Source organism: Gymnoscopelus braueri (assembly GCF_963280865.1).
Source record: "Gymnoscopelus braueri genome assembly, chromosome: 7".
NCBI lineage: Eukaryota > Metazoa > Chordata > Actinopteri > Myctophiformes > Myctophidae > Gymnoscopelus > Gymnoscopelus braueri.
In genome coordinates, this window is record NC_137608.1 from 24,940,965 (window position 1) to 24,960,914 (window position 19,950).

The 19,950-nt window shown below is 41.2% G+C and overlaps 1 protein-coding gene across 1 annotated transcript; it reads left to right on the top strand.

Moving 5' to 3' along the window:
• The first annotated feature begins 7,772 nt into the window (after positions 1 to 7,772).
• LOC308088797 (fucolectin-1-like) lies at positions 7,773 to 19,305 on the top strand. Its single transcript, XM_080433379.1, has 4 exons — positions 7,773 to 7,832; positions 10,327 to 10,397; positions 18,235 to 18,517; positions 18,723 to 19,305. The coding sequence occupies exons 2-4, from the start codon at positions 10,328 to 10,330 to the stop codon at positions 18,883 to 18,885; spliced, it is 516 nt and encodes a 171-aa protein (XP_080289505.1). The 5' UTR covers positions 7,773 to 7,832; position 10,327; the 3' UTR covers positions 18,886 to 19,305.
• Positions 19,306 to 19,950: the final 645 nt, after the last annotated feature.

Genomic DNA, 19,950 nt, shown 5'->3' on the forward strand with positions numbered 1-19,950 from the left:
TCTGACTATTTTGAGTTTCTACCTGGAGGCTGAAACCTTGAGGGTCAAACGTGGCAATAGAAAAACAGTCCTTTAGTGACATAGTAAAAATATACCCTACCCCTCATTATCATAACACAACAGGTGTGGGCATGAGGAGGAGGAGGGACTAGGACAGGTGGGTGGTGCTAAGGTGGTGGAGGAGGTGCTAAGGTGAGAACCAGGTATACTTAATGAACTGGAGGCGTAGCCACATAAAACATAATTTTAACAATTTCTGTACACTTTTTTGAAAAAAATCTTCCTCCTAGTATAACCATAATACCTGATGATTATGTTTTAGGGGTGGAAAAAAATCACTGAAAATCACGGCACCCCGTCTTTAAGGAAAAGTATCAACTGCAATGTAGAAGTAGTACTCTGTTACAAGTAAAAGTCTGGAATTAAAAATGTACTTGAGTAAAAGTACAACAGTATTGGCATCAAAATATACTTAGTACCAAAAGTGGAAAGTACTCATTATGCAGAATGTCCCGTTTCACAAGTTTTCAAATGTCTAAAATGGTTACTGTATGTTTTGTATTAATAATCAAAATCTACAAAGTAACTAGTAACTAAAGTTTTCAAATAATTGTAGTGGAGTAAAAGTACAATATTTGGCTCTGAGATGTAGTGGAGAAGAAGTAAAAGTACTGACAATTGGAAATACTCCAGTTAAGTAAAAAAAATACCTCAACATTGTACTTAAGTACAGTACTTGAGTAAATGTACTTAGTTACTACTTAAAACACCACAGCACCAGGACAGAGCTGCCAGCCATGCAGGACCTGAGGCTACAGACAGTAGTAGAGTGAAGATTGTGTCATGCTGGCATTCTCAATTCATCAACAAAGGTCAGGGACAAGAGAATGAATGAGTTGGGATCTACCTGTATCAAGGCCAGCTCTACACTGTCTTCTCCAGGGGAAGTAGAACCACTAGCATTGGGCTTTCAGGCAGGAAGGGGGCAATTTTCTCAAGTAGTTGTAATACATTATAATAATTTTATAGTGTATTATAATCACTGATCTAAATTGTTATAGTTTGATCATGAGTCACTATAAGAGCTAATTGGGTGTGTTAAAGGGCAAGACCACTTTGGTAGAGGTTTGGGTTGTGTAGTTACCTTACCATGATGTAACTCCAAAGGTGGACAAGAAATCAAAAATAATTGCTCCATTGATTAGAAATTGATAATTCAAAATATGCTCCTCATTGACTTACATTGTACGCTGAAACAGCTCTCAAAGTCACTCTTTTAGCACGTAAATGGACGGAAACAAAGCTGATTCAGACAATATAGAACATCACCAAACCCAGTACTGTTTTTTTTTTTTATAAAAATGTTAGCTTCCTGTTGATTTTGCTATTTTTATTTAGAAGAAAACCCGGACTGGATCCACGGATCCGGATCCGGATCTTCAAATAGTAAAATCAACAGGAAGTTGACATTTTTATTAAAAAAACAAACAGTACTGGGTTTGGTGATGTTCTATATTCTCAGAATCAGCTTTGTTTGTGTTCGTTTATGTGCTAAAATAGTGACTTTGAGAGCTGTTTCACCGTACAATGTAAGTCAATGAGGAGCATTTATTGCAATTTTTTTTTATTTGTTGTCCACCTTTGGAGTTACACCATGGCAAGGTAAATGGAGGCGTAGCCAGAAAAGGTTTGTGTTCTTGCATAGATTTCAAAAATATTATTTCCTCTTTTTTTTACTTAAAGGGCTAGGACACTTTGGTATATTGCTCCGTTGATTAGAAATTGATAATTCAAAATATGCTCTTCATTGTAGTGTTGACTACAGGGAAAAGGCTCTGGAGGAGCTCTTTTAGCCTGTAAATGAACGCAAACAAAGCAGATTTTGTCAATATCACCAAACCCGGTACTGTTTTTTAAATATATATATAACTATACAATCTTTTCTATTTGAAGATCCGGATCCAGACCCGCAATTTATTCCCAATAAAAAATGTAATGTCCAGCAATTATGAAGCATTGCCATACTGTACTTGACCTTAGAAGTCATAATGCTTTATTATGTGTTGATTTATAAACACACTTTTCAAAGATCATGGAGTGATAATCCCAGTGTAATCCCACATACCATATGCTCCAGTTGTTGCCACCTTCTGTGTTCCTTAAATGTTTACGGTAACCTCTATCCAACGCTTTATCACTCCTTTTGGCATCAGACAGCACAGTGGTTGTTTGCCCGCCATTAGTGAAACTATGCACAACATTTGCATCTAGAATGGCAGGGCCAATGTCACTGTTAATTGGTTCAACCCCCTCATTTATAATTTCAGCCTCCCGGGTGACCGGGTGCCCCTCCCGCATTCAATAACAAATGCTTCCATATTTCAAGCGGGGACCATAATAAACATCAAGACAATACACAAAGGTAGATACATGTATAGGCCTAAGTAGAGTATACTGCACATGTACTGTAGTACAGCGACAGGTAGACTCCCAATAAGAGCGTAGTGCAGAGAGGTTGGCAAACAAACAAGATATTGAGGCAGGGAGACAAGGGTACTCACCTTCATAACATAGTGTTGATTTAGTTCTGTGTAAGGAGTGACCTTACTACTCGGTAGCCAGGCTCTGCTGACTGGATCATCTAGAAATGTGATATGGTACCAACACTGGACGGACACACACACACCACACACACACACACACACACACACACACACACACACACACACACACACACACACACACACACACACACACACACACACACACACACACACACACACGAGCATTAAACTTCATAAAGACACTGTGATATTTTCTGACTGTTGGTGTTTGCGAACGCAGCGGAAGGAGGCTCCGCGCAAGTGGAGCTTACTATACTGTTGGTAACTGTGACTGCACAATACCCTTGTTTTAATTTTTAAACTCCATGACTTCCTCTTTCTATATCAATGTAGGCTATATGAAGATAGACAGTGGTGTACTGTAGATGTTTGAACTAATGAAGCGCAACGTCAGGCGCGTCTACACATGCTCGCGCATACATGCGCACGTGAGCCCCCCCGGCCCCCGTGTACCACCGGACCCCTGTGTACCCCGGCCCTCCGTGTACCCCCGGCCCCCTGTGTACCCCCGGACCCCCGTGGACCCCTGGCCCCCCGTTTACCCCCCGACCCCCGTGGACCCCCGTGGACCCCCGGCCCCCCGTGGACCCCCGGCCCCCCGTGTACCCCCGGCCCCCCGTTTATCCCCGCCCCCCCGTGTACCCCCGGACCCCCGTTGACCCCCGGCCCCCGTGTACCCCCGGACCCCCGTTGACCCCCGTGGACCGGGGACCCCCGGCCGCCAAAAGGCAAGCTTTTCACTTGTAGATCTTTGATTTTAGAAATTAGAAATTAGAAATTTATTCTAGGTGTTTATAATCATAATTCCAATTTTCACTTAAACTCCTCATGTTTAAGCCTAACTGAATTATATATTTATGGACTTGTATATACATTAATTGTATATTTTTGGACGACTTGTGCATTTAATTTGTCGGCAATACTTTGCCACGCTTTCTCCCTGGATCTATATTTATTGCGGCCGTGTTTCCTTTCTTGCTTATTATACATTTTACTTCCTTGTATGATTCCATGAGCTGCTGCAGTGCTGCTGTTCAGCCACAGAGAAGAACGCCGCTCTGGTTTTGGGCTCCATGATTGGTCAAGTTCAAGGATTCTGCTATCGACTTTCATGGTCTTTTACAGGAATACGTGAAGCCTGGCTTACCATCCTGGCTTGACACAGTCTGGTTTGACAAAGTCTAGCTCGACAAAGTAGCTCCTTCTCAGCCTGGCTTGCTGTTCGTGGAACGGAATAAACCAGGCTGTACGGAGCAGACTTTGTCAAACCTGGATTTGGCTTAAATCCAGGCTTATTTCATTCTGCTTTCGTGAAATAGGCCCCTGGCTGTTCTAGTTTAAACTATTTTAGTTCAATGTGTGATTTTTGATAGCGATTTTAGAGGGAAAGATTTCACTGATAACAATTTTGTTTCTGGCAGATCGGTGCAGTTATAGTTAAAAACGCAAATCCGCCTGTTATAGCGCCACCATGAGGCTGATTTAAAACATTTCAAGTGGCATTTCTTCCTCGGCCTAGTGGGAATGTGCGTGTGAAATTTCACAGAAATCGCAAGCTGCGTTCATGATTTGAGGCATTGTGTTCAAAACGGAGCAATCCTACAAACTTTGGGAGCTAATCTTAGCCAATCAGAATGGAATTTGGAAAATTGGACAGATCCGTGTTGATCACATGACTATAGAGATACTGTGTACCGATTTGCGTGTTTTTTGGACAACATCTGTAGGAGTAATATCCAGAAATGTGTTTTGCAAGAGTCGTCCTCATGGTGGCTCTATGACAGGCTGATCTGAAAAATGTGGGGCAGAGGTTCTGCTGTAGCATCCAGGGAGTGTGTGTGCACAGTTTCACAGCGACCGGGCCAACGGTGGCGGAGATTATCTGGTCACAGACAGACGGACGGACGGGCGGACGGACGGACGGACGGACGGACGGACGGACGGACGGACGGACGGACGGACGGACGGACTGGGGGGGGGGGGCGGTTGGACAAGGCTTCTGACTTAGTCTGTTTTTCACAAAAGACCTGTTGTGAAAACCGGGAAACAATCTAAATGTCTACCCCTTGCAGAAACAAAAGTGGGCAATCATAAAGGATACGTTTCATATTTGTGATATTTTATGTACAGTAGGCCTATGTCATTGAATTATCTACCAAGGTTTTGTATAATGTTCCGTATTAAGGTGAAACTATGTGGTAGGATGTACACACTTGTCCTTTCAAATCCTGTTCAACATCCGTCACAATTTGCCACCTGATTATTTATTATTTGACCAGTGTCTTCCTAGGTATGTGTCTTGTCCTGTGATATCAATCTTCTCTTTACCTCCTTTCCGCTCTACTTAAGCTCTATCTACAATAGGCTACAGTAGATCCTGTTCAACATCTGTCACAATTTGCCACCTGATCATTTATTATTTGACCAGTGTCGTCCTAAACGAAACAGTTCTTTCAGTCTGTCATTTTAGGGATCCGGCCCTTGAGAAATATAAAAAGGCGCAATTGTTCATTGTCAAACAAGCGCTACAGTACTGCTCAGTATACATACAGATACAGAGGACAACGGTCATTGTAAAGAAAATGAAAAAATCGTGAACTTATGAGGAAGAGAATCAAACTGATGGTGGAGGTTGAATGAACTCAAGTCAAATTTGTACTCTCTCTTGACAGTTTGTCAAGAGAGAGAACTCTCTCTCACACTTACTGTGTAAATCATGCTGTACAGTAGAATGTCCATGTTGCAAGTGTGAAGTGTGTGAGGTTGCGTGACAAGGAAACAAATACATTTTCCAAAAGTTTCCCCTCTCTCTCTCTGTATCTTGTTCCATCTGTGAACATCAAGTTGAATATCTAGTTTTGTATAGACAATGGTCTAATTGTACAGTACAGTACTCAAGTACTGTACTTAAGTACACTTTTTAGGTATTTTTACTTTACTGGAGTATTCCATTTTGACCAAGAAGTCTGTGCCCAATATATAACGGTCCCTTGCCTGCTTTTGGGTACCGACCCACTGGTTGAGAAACAGTGCCGTAGAGCAAGGGTCTTCAATGTTTTTTTGTTTTGTTTTTGTTTGTTTTTTGGTGACCTTTTTCATCCCGCCGGGGAACTTGTTTTCAGCTTCACCCTGAGTGCAGCCCACAGAGGAGCGCGGAGGAGGAAGCAGTTCAAATCAAATCAAACTTTATGTATAGATTACATTTACATACAACCAAAGATTGCCCAAAGTGCTGCACAGAAAGAAACAAAAATATCAAAAAATGTGTTTTACATAAGTCGTCCTCCTGGTGGTGCTATAAAAGGCAAATGTGAAAAATGCAGGGCAAATGTTTTTCCTTAGCCTGGTAAACCCTCCCTCCGGAAATCTCATTTCCATTTGATTCCAGGAGTGAGTCTGGCATGAAGGCTTGTATGGGCGTTTCTAGCGCATTACCAAAAAACCGAGCCTATCAGCGTCGTCGCTCATCGTTCTGTGATTGACAGCAAAAGTTGGCCAATCAGGTGGCGAGTTCGAGTGAGCCCAAATGGACCCGAGTGCAGCCTGAGTGCAGCCGACCAAACACGAACGGCAGCCATTGTTTCTGTGGGCAGTTTCTACTTTTTATTTTCGGTTTTAAAACGCTCTCAAACATATTTTTTGAGGCACGGAATTTACTTGTAAGATATTGTTTGGATAGAATTTAGTTGTTTAACTTCATACATGTGGTCAATTAATCATGACAGAGCCTATTTAAAAATAAAAATTCAGAGAACCGGCAGGGGCGGGCAGTGACACGCGTGTATCCAAATAAGGCAACCTCTTTTGGGCATGGCCATCTCAAAAGTCCCGTTGCGTCACATTAGTCGCGGAGGTGGTAAAAATGCACTGCAATTGATCATTGGCTGAAGGGGTTATCAGTCAACGGTATTACTCCCGCCCAACTCCAGCCCACAGCCACTATTGCAGAATGGGCGATCATGCCAGACTCACTCCTGGAATCAAATGGAAATGAGATTTCCGGAGGGAGGGTTTACCAGGCTAGTTTTTCCTTGGCCTCTAGGGAGTGTGCGTGCAAAGTTTCTGGCAGATCGGTGCAGTTATAGTTAAAAACGCAAATCCGCCTGTTATAGCGCCACCATGAGGCTGATTTAAAACATTTCAAGTGGCATTTCTTCCTCGGCCTAGTGGGAATGTGCGTGTGAAATTTCACAGAAATCGCAAGCTGCGTTCATGATTTGAGGCATTGTGTTCAAAACGGAGCAATCCTGCAAACTTTGGGAGCTAATCTTAGCCAATCAGAATGGAATTTGGAAAATTGGACAGATCCGTGTTGATCACATGACTATAGAGATACTGTGTACCGATTTGCGTGTTTTTTGGACAACATCTGTAGGAGTAATATCCAGAAATGTGTTTTGCAAGAGTCGTCCTCATGGTGGCTCTATGACAGGCTGATCTGAAAAATGTGGGGCAGAGGTTCTGCTGTAGCATCCAGGGAGTGTGTGTGCACAGTTTCACAGCGACCGGGCCAACGGTGGCGGAGATTAGCTGGTCACAGACAGGCGGACGGACGGACGGACGGACGGACGGACGGACGGACTGGGGGGGGGTTGGGGGGGTTGGGGGGGTTGGGCAAGGCTTCTGACTTAGTCTGTTTTTCACAAAAGACCTGTTGTGAAAACCGGGAAACAATCTAAATGTCTACCCCTTGCAGAAACAAAAGTGGGCAATCATAAAGGATACGTTTCATATTTGTGATATTTTATGTACAGTAGGCCTATGTCATTGAATTATCTACCAAGGTTTTGTATAATGTTCCGTATTAAGGTGAAACTATGTGGTAGGATGTACACACTTGTCCTTTCAAATCCTGTTCAACATCCGTCACAATTTGCCACCTGATTATTTATTATTTGACCAGTGTCTTCCTAGGTATGTGTCCTGTCCTGTGATATCAATCTTCTCTTTACCTCCTTTCCGCTCTACTTAAGCTCTATCTACAATAGGCTACAGTAGATCCTGTTCAACATCTGTCACAATTTGCCACCTGATCATTTATTATTTGACCAGTGTCGTCCTAAACTAAACAGTTCTTTCAGTCTGTCATTCGGGATCCGCCCCTTGAGAGATATAAAAAGGCGCAATTGTTCATTGTCAAACAAGCGCTACAGTACTGCTCAGTATACATACAGATACAGAGGACAACGGTCATTGTAAAGATTCAAGGTATGTAGTATGTATCCTGTGATATCAATGTTCTTTGCCTTTCCTCTCTACTTATGCTCTATCTACAGTAGGCTACAGTAGATAGTTACAAAGTTACAGTAAGGTTTGATAGAATGTCCACAACTTAAATATAAAACATGACAGTTAATTACACTAATTTGTTAGCATTACTTTGTGTACTGAAAGTAATACTGGTTTATTTACTAATACTCAATCATTAGACATTTTTACCAATTTACCTATAGTAGTTGATACCAACTGGAGACTGCTAAATAATATTGCCCAACATCAAAGGATGGCTGTTAAGGATGAATGTTGATAGAAAATACTACTTTCATCAATATATTCATTGTTGATAGACTGCACATATTAATTCATATGGTGATACACATACCGAATATTCATTCATACATTCACTGTTTATTGATATTCTACCAACAATATTAATTCAGAAACATATTGCATATCTCTGCTGTTCGGCCGGAACCAGCTAAATCCAAAATGGTAATTGTTCAGGAAATGAAAAACAAAATATCAATTTTTCAGAAAATGAAGAAAACCTTATATTTTTTAAACAAAGCAATACTGCCTCATCAAACTTGGTATTGTGACTTTATATATTATCAGATACTTGCATGTGTCATTATATTATCACCACTTTACCCAAATCCAGTGCAAGTGGAGTTAGGAGGTTTTGTCCATCATTGATAAGAACAGCTGGCAATGGATCTCAAAGCTCACAACACATCACAACGCATTGTGAGCTTGGAGATCAGCTATTTATGGTGAGCGCCATCCTCATATACTATAGATCAAGCTGAATTCTGTACTTAAACAACTTTTATTTTAACATGCATTGTAAACAACCATGGATCTAACTGTTACCACTGTTGTTCTTCTACAGTTGAGTGCAACAAACAATTCTGCCTCAATACTCAATCATGTATTTAACAAAAGCGATCATGGCACACCAACAATAAAAAAAATGGCATATAAATACAAAATACATTCATGAAAAATAGAATCTTTAGCCTATCAAATCTGTAGCCTACTGCACTAACAATAACAACCACAGTTGAATTTACCTATCATATACCTATCAACATTTTATTATCACACTGTTGTGTGTTGTGTTGCGTGTGTGTGGTGGGTGTTTCTTAGTGCTTTAGATTGTCATAAAAGCTGTGAAAGTCTTTTGGCATGATCTCCTTGAGCTCTTGGAGATGTTTGTAACAAACTCCTGCACACACTCATTCTCTGTCCATTAACATTTAAAAAGAAAACACGAGCAGATGACCTTTGTGAAGACACCCTTCTCCTCTTTACTGGGGTGACATCTATCAAACCTTGCACATACATTCTCTTCTCTTCCCAGTTTATGTTCTCCCAAAAGCATTGAAAAATCTTCTCCCTGTCTGCCTCATACAGAGCAGAGCTTCTCGAGAGCCTGAGAGGAGGGGGGAGTTGTTTGTTTTTGACGGACAGTTTGAGGGTCCAATGGAGTTAGGAGTTTTCGTCAGAGGCGCTTTTTAATACTTTTCATCTGTTATTATTAAAAAAAAATTACACAGATGTAGAGGGGGTTCAATAGCATTGATTTATGAAAAAAAAAAAAAAAACTGAAAAAGGAGTTAGCTGGTCCCGGCTGGACACTGACGATAGTGGCGGAATCTAAGCTCAACTATTTTATTTGTCTTTTTTACTTTGACTCCTACCTGTGTTTAAACTTTGCTGCTGTTATATAAGACATCTGGATTTCGCTGTGGGGATCAACTTTTCCATGTTAAATCCAGTTAGACTGCATGAACTGTTAGGTGTTCTTTACTTGCTTACTGTCTTTCTGTAATTGCCAGCCTTTCCCTGTCCCCATTTCTATCTGTGAATTATCTATCTTTCTGTAGGCTCTGTCTTTTAGCTGCAGACCAGGAAACCTTTTTGAATTATTATTTGAACTGAGGCAGTGTCCGGCACAAAAAGTGAAATTAGGCATATTTTTTTAGGCAGAGGTTACGTGATATTTTCTTTGTGAAAGTAAGTGTTAAATAGCTCTATGTTCTGATAGTAATCATTGCTATAGAGTGTTCGCTCAGTAACAGGGGTCTGCCTTCATCACCAGCTCTTCAGTAAACACATACCAATTTGATCCAATCAGTGAATCAGTGAAATTGAAAGTGATTACAAAAATAAATGAGCTGACCAATGTGAAACTAAAAATTGATACTCTCTCCTGATTGGCTGAAATTGACAACCTACTTGAAAATGTATTTTCTGTTCATTAAAGAGCTTGAGAGAAAAACTTACCTGTGCTGTTTTTTTTAAGCTGCACTAAAATGAATTTCACCCACTTTTTTACCTTGTAAACCTGTGATGTGACAATAAAACTGATTCTGATTCTGACTAAAAATCACTTACCCTACCTTTAAGTGTACCTGACATTTCTCTGAAATGTTATCAATTTGAAAGAGTTCACTCACTGATGTAATTTCTTTCACAGGATGATAACCGGAGATGTTATCCTCGTGTTGATTGTTTTTACTGGGGAGATATGCCTCATCAGCATGGAAAGTATGGACAGTATTGCATTATGAGTAAAATTCTTTAAATAGTAATTGTAATCAATGTTATGAGACAAAGTGATTTCTAACTTTGCTAGTCATGGCAATAATATTTGTGTATATAAAATATTACAATGTTTGGGAACAAAAAGGATCTGATCACAAACCATTCAAATGTTTTGATTAATAACAGTCTCGCTTTTGAAGATTCACACATGCACCTTTAATTACGGGGCCAGAGCTCAGCTCTGGACCTGTTTTAATGTTCCCCTCTTTTTTCTTCTGCCACTTTTGGCAGTTCTGGCTGAACCGTGCATACGCTTTTTACGAAACTTGGCCATATGGTAGATGGTCATGAAAAACTATCAAGAAATAATTCTCACAATCTTTCGTCAAAAGGTGGCGCTATAGCAAAATGCCAACTTTGAACAGGTACAACTCATGCCCTGTTTGACCTACAGCCATGAAACTTCAATATACATATGCGTCTACTCATGATCAACAACTTTCACACTCTGACTTTTGACCTCTGACCTTTAGATCTCCCACCATTTTGAATTATATGAAAAACATTTAAAACCTATCTCCTCCTGGGATTTTTGATTAATCTGCACGAAACGTTTTACACATGAACTTTGGACCTATGCCGACAAACAAGCAGCAAAAGATTGTCCATAAGTGAAAAAATGAAGCTTTAATGAGCCAATGAATATTGCAGTTTTATGACAATTATTCATCTGCCCCTAACACATACATGCAGACTCACATTTCTTTGAAACTTTGCGTTAATGTTGAGGGTCATTCCAAATATTACTGAAACCAATCTTACTCCAATTGGTCAAAGGGGGGCGCTATAGCGATTTTTTTAAAGTGCAAACTTTAAACAGGCAAAAGTCATGCCTCGTTTGGCCGACAGCCATTAAACCTGCTTACACATGTGCCTTGACTCATGAGGAACACATGTGTCACGTTGACCAGTAAGCTCCGCCCTTAGATTGTCCGCAATTTTGAGCAGTTTGAAAAACACTTAAACCCAGGATTTGTCAGCTATTTGCGTGAAACTGTATCATCTGTGTGATCTCCTTTTTCACAAGTTCTTGTCTGTTGGTCCAATGGCTTCTCCCTTAAACGTGTGCCTCACAACCTGAAGGTTGCCAGTTCAAGCCTCACTTGATGCGGACTTCATTAAAGTTGCATTGCACACAACATGATTGTGTCAATTAATACATGTGCAATTGTTAAACATAACCTGAAATACTTACTTGAGAGGGTATGTTTTTGCAATGTATGACATACTTCATTCTGAAAATAGCCGATCTACAATCTCAAAACTTTTCAGATAGCAACGTGTTTCTGAGTTTGTAGATCGGCTGCTTTCACTGGTTCACTTTTATCTTCAACAGACAACCTCAGCCTGGACAAAGCTATAGCACTATAGGTAATGTTGCAGCCCGTCAATCCGAAGGTTGAGGGTTAGATTCCTGTTAATGGCAATAGGTTGACACGTCCAATCAATCCATTCTGCTTCCATCCTTCTCTCTCTTCAATCTATTTTTTCCATGTCTCTCTCTCTTCAATCTATTCCGTTTCCATGTCTCTCTCTCCGCCCTTAGATTGTTCGCAATTTTGAGCAGTTTGAAAAACACTTAAACCCAGGATTTTTCAGTTATTTGCGTGAAATGGTATCATCTGTCTGACCTCCGTTTTCACTCTATCAGGTCTGTTGGTCCAATGGCTTCCCGCTTAAGTGAATGTTTCACAACATCAAGGTTGCCGGTTCAAGCCTCACTTGGTGGAGACTTCATTTAAAGTGCATTGCAAACTACAAGACTGTATTAATGAATACATATGCAATTGATAAAGATAACATGAAATGCTTATCTGAGAAGGTCTGTTTTTGCAATGTATGACATACTTCATTCTGAAAATAGCCGATCTACAATCTCAAAACTTTTCAGATAGCAACGTGTTTCTGAGCTTGTAGATCGGCTGCTTTCACTGGTTCAGTTTTATCTTCAACAGACAACCTCAGCCTGGTCGAAGCTATAGCACTATAGGTAGTGTTGCAGCCTGTCAATCCAAAGGTTGAGGGTTCGATTCCTGTTAATGGCAATAGGTTGACACGTCCAATCAATCCATTCTGCTTCCATCTGTCTCTCTCTTCAATCTATTGTTTCCATGTCTCTCTCTCTTCAATCTATTCCGTTTCCATGTCTCTCTCTCCGCCCTTAGATTGTCCGCAATTTTGAGCAGTTTGAAAAACACTTAAACCCAGGATTTTTAAATTATTTGCGTGAAATGGTATCATCTGTCTGACCTCCGTTTTCACTGGACCAGGTCTGTTGGTCCAATGGCTTCCCGCTTAAGTGAATGTTTCATAACATCAAGGTTGCCGGTTCAAGCCTCACTTGGTGGAGACTTCATTTAAAGTGCATTGCAAACAACAAGACTGTATTAATGAATACATATGCAATTGATAAAGATAACATGAAATGCTTATCTGAGAAGGTATGTTTTTGCAATGTATGACATACTTCATTCTGAAAATAGCCGATCTACAATCTCAAAACTTTTCAGATAGCAACGTGTTTCTGAGCTTGTAGATCGGCTGCTTTCACTGGTTCACTTTTATCTTCAACAGACAACCTCAGCCTGGTCAAAGCTATAGCACTATAGGTAGTGTTGCAGCCTGTCAATCCGAAGGTTGAGGGTTCGATTCCTGTTAATGGCAATAGGTTGAGATGTCCAATCAATCCATTCTGCTTCCATCTCTCTCTCTCTTCAATCTATTATGTTTCCATGTCTCTCTCACCCAAATAATGCATGTGCAACTGTTAAAGGTAACATGAAATGCTTCTTGGAGAGAGTATGTTTTTGCAATGTATGACAAACTTCATTGTGAAAATAGCCGATCTACAATCTCACAACTTTTCAGATAGCAACGTTTTATGAGCTTGTAGATCGGCTACTTTCACTAGTTTTCGTTCCGAGGAGACACAAAAATGCCTTTATTGGTAAATGGTTTGTGAACCAGTGATCTAGAGTAGTTCGGGACACAGAGGCTTGGTTCATAATGGACGGAAATACTTATAAATATCAACAGACACTACCAGTAATTGTGTCAATTAATACATATGCAATTGATAAAGATAACCTGAAATACTTATTTGAGAGGGTATGAAGTATGTATGACATACTTCATTCTGAAAATAGCCGATCTACAATCTCAAAACCTTTCAGATAGCAACGTTCTTTCTGAGCTTGTAGATCGGCTGCTTTCACTGGTTCACTTTTATCTTCAACAGACAACCTCAGCCTGGACAAAGCTATAGCACTATAGGTAGTGTTGCAGCCTGTCAATTCGAAGGTTGATGGTTCGATTCCTGTTAATGGCAATAGATTGAGATGTCCAATCAATCCATTCTGCTTCTCTCTCTCTCTCTCTCTCTCTCTCTCTCTCTCTCTCTCTCTCTCTCTCTCTCTCTCTCTCTCTCTCTCTCTCTCTCTCTCTCTCTCTCTCTCTCTCTCTCTCTCTCTCTCTCTCTCTCTCTCTCTCTCTCTCTCTCTCTCTCTCATTCACCAGGTCAGGTCTGTTGTTCCAATGGCTTCTCGCTTAAGTGTGTGCCTTAAAACCTCAAGGTTGCCAGTTCAAGCCTCACTTGATGCAGACTTCATTTAAGTTGCATTGCACACAACATGATTGTTGCGAACGCGGAAGGAGGCCTCCGACCAAGTGGAGCTTACTATATCACCGTGCTTGGGTTGTGTGTCTGTCCCTTATTTATGGTCTTTCCGTGTGTGTTCACGCTCTCATTGGCTCGCGCCCCCATGTGACTCGAAAATCTGTGCTGAAATGCCAGCAGCTGCACTGCCTGTATACAGCGTGTGTTCACGCTCTCATTGGCTCGCGCCCCCATGTGACTCGAAACTCCGTGCTGAAATGCCAGCAGCTGCACAGCCTGTATACAGCCGGCAGAGTGCGGCAGAGTGCACTACTACAGTGTGGTTGAAATATAGCAGCCTCAGTCAATGTGCGTTCGCTTCCAGCGTTCGCGCGCGTCTTACTTGTGTCAATTAATGCAAGTGCAATTGTTAAAGATAACCTGAAATGCTTATTTGAGAGTATGTCTTTTCAATGTACGACATACTTCATTCTGAAAATAGCCGATCTACAATCTCAAAACTTTTCAGATAGCAACGTGTTTCTGAGCTTGTAGATCGGCTGCTTTCACTGGTTCACTTTTATCTTAAACAGACAACCTCATCCTGGACAAAGCTATAGCACTATAGGTAGTGTTGCAGCCTGTCAATTCGAAGGTTGAAGGTTCGATTCCTGTTAATGGCAATATATAGAGATGTCCAATCAATCCATTCTGCTTCCATCTCTCTCTCTCTTCAATCTATTATGTTTCCGTCTCTCTCTCTCTCTCTCTCTCTCTCTCTCTCTCGCTCTCTCTCTCTCTCTCATATTCACCAGGTCAGGTCTGTTGTTCCAATGGCTTCTCGCTTAAGTGTGTGCCTTAAAACCTCAAGGTTGCCAGTTCAAGCCTCACTTGATGCAGACTTCATTTAAGTTGCATTGCACACAACATGATTGTTGCGAACGCGGAAGGAGGCCTCCGACCAAGTGGAGCTTACTATATCACCGTGCTTGGGTTGTGTGTGTGTGTGTCTGTCCCTTATTTATGGTCTTTCCGTGTTTGTTCACGCTCTCATTGGCTCGCGCCCCCATGTGACTCGAAAATCCGTGCTGAAATGCCAGCAGCTGCACTGCCTGTATACAGCGTGTGTTCACGCTCTCATTGGCTCGCGCCCCCATGCACTCTGCCTGTATACAGCCGGCAGAGTGCGGCAGAGTGCACTACTACAGTGTGGTTGAAATATAGCAGCCTCAGTCAATCTGCGTTCGCTTCCAGCCTTCGCGCGTCTTACTTGTGTCAATTAATGCAAGTGCAATTGTTAAAGATAACCTGAAATGCTTATTTGAGAGTATGTCTTTTCAATGTATGACATACTTCATTCTGAAAATAGCCGATCTACAATCTCAAAACTTTTCAGATAGCAACGTGTTTCTGCGCTTGTAGATCGGCTGCTTTCACTGGTTCAATTTTATCTTCAACAGACAACCTCAGCCTAGACAAAGCTATAGCACTATAGGTAGTGTTGCAGCCTGTCAATCCGAAGGTTGAGGGATCGATTCCTGTTAATGGCAATAGGTAGAGACGGCCAATCAATCCATTCTGCTACCATCTTTCTCTCTCTTCAATCTATTCCTTTTCCATGTCTCTCTCTCCGCCCTTAGATTGTCCGCAATTTTGAGCAGTTTGAAAAACACTTAAACCTAGGATTTTTCAGTTATTTGCGTGAAATGGTATCATCTGTTTGACCTCCGTTTTCACTGGATCAGGTCTGTTGGTCCAATGGCTTCCCGCTTAAGTGAATGTTTCACAACATCAAGGTTGCCGGTTCAAGCCTCACTTGGTGGAGACTTCATTTAAAGTGCATTGCAAACAACAAGACTGTATTAATGAATACATATGCAATTGATAAAGATAACATGAAATGCTTATCTGAGAAGGTATGTTTTTGAAATGTATGACATACTTCATTCTGAAAATAGCCGATCTACAATCTCAAAACTTTTCAGATAGCAACGTGTTTCTGAGCTTGTAGATCGGCTGCTTTCACTGGTTCAATTTTATCTTCAACAGACAACCTTAGCCTGGACAAAGCTATAGCACTATAGGTAGTGTTGCAGCCTGTCAATCCGAAGGTTGAGAGTTCGATTCCTGTTAATGGCAATAGGTTGAGATGTCCAATCAATCCATTCTGCTTCCATCTCTCTCTCTCTCTTCAATCTATTATGTTTCCATGTCTCTCTCTCTCTTCAATCTATTCTGTTTCCATGTCTCTCTCTCTCTCTCTCTCTCTCTCTTCAATCTATTCCGTTTCCATGTCTCCCTCTTCAATCTATTCCGTTTCCATGTCTCTCTCTCTCTCTCTCTTGAGGGGCGGCCATAGCTGAGTGGTTAGTGAGCCAGCCTAGGGAGCCAGAGGCCCTAGTTGCCTCAGGTACGATTCCAGGCCAGGCCAGCAAATGAAATTTGTCCCTGAGCAAGACTCTTAACCCCTAATTGCTCACAGGCCCTCATTGGAAACAAGACCGCAAGGACTTTCATGAACGGACCTGTTAAAGGAATTATCCTTATCTCTTCAATCTATTCCATTTCCATGTCTCTCTCTCTCCGATCTACAATCTCACAACTTTTCAGATAGCAACGTGTTTCTGAGCTTGTAGGTCGGCTGCTTTCACTGGTTCACTTTTATCTTCAACAGACAACCTCAATCTGTACAAAGCTATAGCACTATAGGTAGTGTTGCAGCCTGTCAATCCGAAGGTTGAGGGTTCGATTCCTGTTAATGGCAATAGGTTGAGATCTCCATTCAATCCGTTCTGCTTCCATCTCTCTCTGTCTTCAGTCTATTATGTTTCCATGTCTCTCTCTCTCTTCAATCTATTCCGTTTCCATGTCTCTCTCGCTCTCTCTCTCTTCAATCTATTCCGTTTCCATGTCTCTCTCTCTCTCTCTTCAATCTATTCCGTTTCCAAGTCTCTCTCTCTCTTTCTCTTCAATCTATTCAGTTTCTCTCTTTCTCTCTTTCTCTTCAATCTATTCCGTTTCTCTCTCTCTCTCTCTCTCTCTCTCTCTCTCTCTCTCTCTCTCTCTTCAATCTATTCCGATTCTCTCTCTCTCTCTCTTTCTCTTCAATCTATTCCGTTTCTCTCTCTCTCTCTCTCTCTTTCTCTTCAATCTATTCCATTTCTCTCTCTCGCTTTCTCTTCAATCTATTCAGTTTCTCTCTCTCTCTCTCTCTTTCTCTTCAATCTATTCCGTTTATCTCTCTCTCTCTTCAATCTATTCCGTCTCTCTCTCTCTCTTCAATCTATTCCGTCTCTCTCTCTCTCTTCAATCTATTCCGTCTCTCTCTCTCTCTCTCTCTCTCTCTCTCTCTCTCTCTCTCTCTCTCTCTCTCTCTCTCTCTCTCTCTCTCTCTCTCTCTCTCTCTCTCTCTCTCTCTCTCTCTCTCTCTCTCTCTCATAATTATGTTCTTTTAGAAAGTGAGCAACAGCAACAGTCCACCAGGGGCCTGTTCCTCAAAAGGTGAATTAGAGCTAAAGCCTGGCTTTACCACCTATCCTGGCTTAATTTAGCCAGGATTAGAGCTGAGTCGGTTCCTCAAACGGTGAATTATCTTGAAGATTAGTTTAGCCAGTTCACCCTGGCTAAGTTTAGCCTTATCCGATTCCTCAAAAGAGAATTGAAGCAAGCCTAGCTTAGTTACCATGGCAATTTAGCTGGGAGTACACGGGGGGGCCCGGCCCCCCGTGTACTCCCGGACCCCCGTTGACCCCCGTTGACCCCCGTGGACCGTGGACCCCCGGCCGCCAAAAGGCAAGCTTTTCACTTGTAGATCTTCGATTTTAGAAATTAGAAATTAGAAAATTATTCTAAGTGTTTATAATTATAATTCCAACATTCACTTAAACACCTTATGTTTAAACCTAACTGAATTATATATTTATGGATTTGTATATAAATTAATTGCATAGTTTTGGACAACTTGTGCATTTAATTTGTCGGCAATACTTTGCCACGCAGCTATATTGGTATTTGCTATAGGCCTAATGCTAATTGATGGCTTTATAAGTGACTACAAAGATTACAAGATTCCCACATGCACAATTTCTGCTATTTGCTATAATGCTAAGTGATGGAGTTACAAGTGACTATGAATGGGACAGTAATCCCTACCTAAATATTGTCTTCTTAAATACCTTCATGCAGGTGAAAATGTGGCACGAGGTGGACAAGTAGCTCAGTCTTCAATAGCTCATTCTGGAACTCCGGAAAGAGCCATTGATGGGAATCGTGACAGTGTCTGGTCACAGAAGTCCTGTACCCACACAAATAAAGAGTCTAAACCCTGGTGGAGAGTGGATCTGCAGAAGACTTACAAAGTGAATACAGTCAAGATCACCAACAGAAAAGACTGCTGTGAAAAAACGATCAATGGAGCTGAGATCCGCATTGGAAACTCCCTGAACGACAATGGAAATGGAAATCCTAGGTATGCACTTGTTTGCTTTGCAGGAATACACCATTGAGTCTGAAGTCAATAGAGATAAAATGTTTAAAATTAATTGACATATGTTTGCACCATTCATTGCACCATAGTTCTTTTGACTCTGACAAAATGTTCTATGTATTACAGCAACAGTTGCAGTGTTTATGTGGATTTGCATTTGCAACATCTGTTTTCTCTTTTTGGTCAGATGTGCTGTAATCAACTCTATCCCAGCTGGCGAGACCAAGTCCTTTACCTGTAATGGGATGGAGGGTCAGTTTGTCAGTATTGTGATTCCTGGAAAAAATGAAATCCTGACTCTCTGTGAGGTTGAGGTGTTTGGGACTGAAAAGGAAGAAGATTGCAGTTAGTCTACCGTAAATCTGATCACAAAGCATGACGAATTATTGATTATTTACAGTCATATACTTTGAAAGATTCACACATAGATCATTTCTGCTATGTGATATTATGCTACAGTAATTGATGGAGTAGGCTATCCCTCCCTAAATATTGTCTTCTTAAATACCTTCATGCAGGTGAAGGAATGCAGTAAATTGAAACTCAGGAGCCTGTGTTCTTCACTCTGACTATTATCTTCCAATTCCAGGGTATAGAGGCATATGATGTGAGGATGAAGTGAGGAGTAAAATGATTCTTGATAGATGTAGCATACATTAAGATAAACTATGACGTCACTATGAAGCCAGGAAGTGAGTGGGGTAGTTGGCAGAATGTTATGCTCTATACCTGTACTGTTCACGTTACTTTCAGTAAAGCATTTATTATGAACTCAACACAGTTGTATGGACTCATTACAATACTAAACAGCTCATTACAATACTCATTATTATGGGTGCTTGTCTTTTGTGCAATTTTGCTAACATTTCCCAACATTGGAGTGATAGAGCACAACTGTCAAGTTGCAATTAAACATGTGAAGTGTACTTAAAGTTTCTTGCCATGCACAGTTGTAATAATGTTATAACAAGAACAGATTCTGTATTTTCCTCCCCTTGAAAAATCGTCTGGTCTTAAAGACTGGAAATTGGACAATTTCTCTGAATAACCAGTCCTTGAGAATCTTATTACCTAACCGGCTGGGGCATGCATTCCCAACTTGCATTGTTCCTGTTCCTTCCGGTATGAAGGCTGCCTTAAGTTAGGGGGTTTCCCGAACACACACGTAAGCACCTCCCTGAACACAGCGCTACGCAGTACCATGCTCACAAATGAAGTTTGGCTGTAACAAGTGGGATCGTACTCAGTCGGCCCATCAATGAAATAATGCTTAAAGGAGAATACCGGACAAATTAAGTGTTGTCTTTGATGTCTCGTTACTCACCTACCGACGTGAAAAGTGGCGTTCTTTTTTTCCATAGATTCCCCTGTCGTAATTTTTTAAACCCCCTCCGTTGTCATAATGGGAGCGCGTG

Excerpts from the sequence above, each read along its gene's own strand:
- LOC308088797 (XM_080433379.1), top strand. The coding sequence starts at position 10,328 with ATGATAACCGGAGATGTTATCCTCGTGTTGATTGTTTTTACTGGGGAG. Across the intron at positions 10,398-18,234 it reads ATGCCTCATCAGCATGGAAA|GTGAAAATGTGGCACGAGGT; the intron begins GTATGGACAGTA and ends ACCTTCATGCAG. Across the intron at positions 18,518-18,722 it reads AATGGAAATGGAAATCCTAG|ATGTGCTGTAATCAACTCTA; the intron begins GTATGCACTTGT and ends CTTTTTGGTCAG.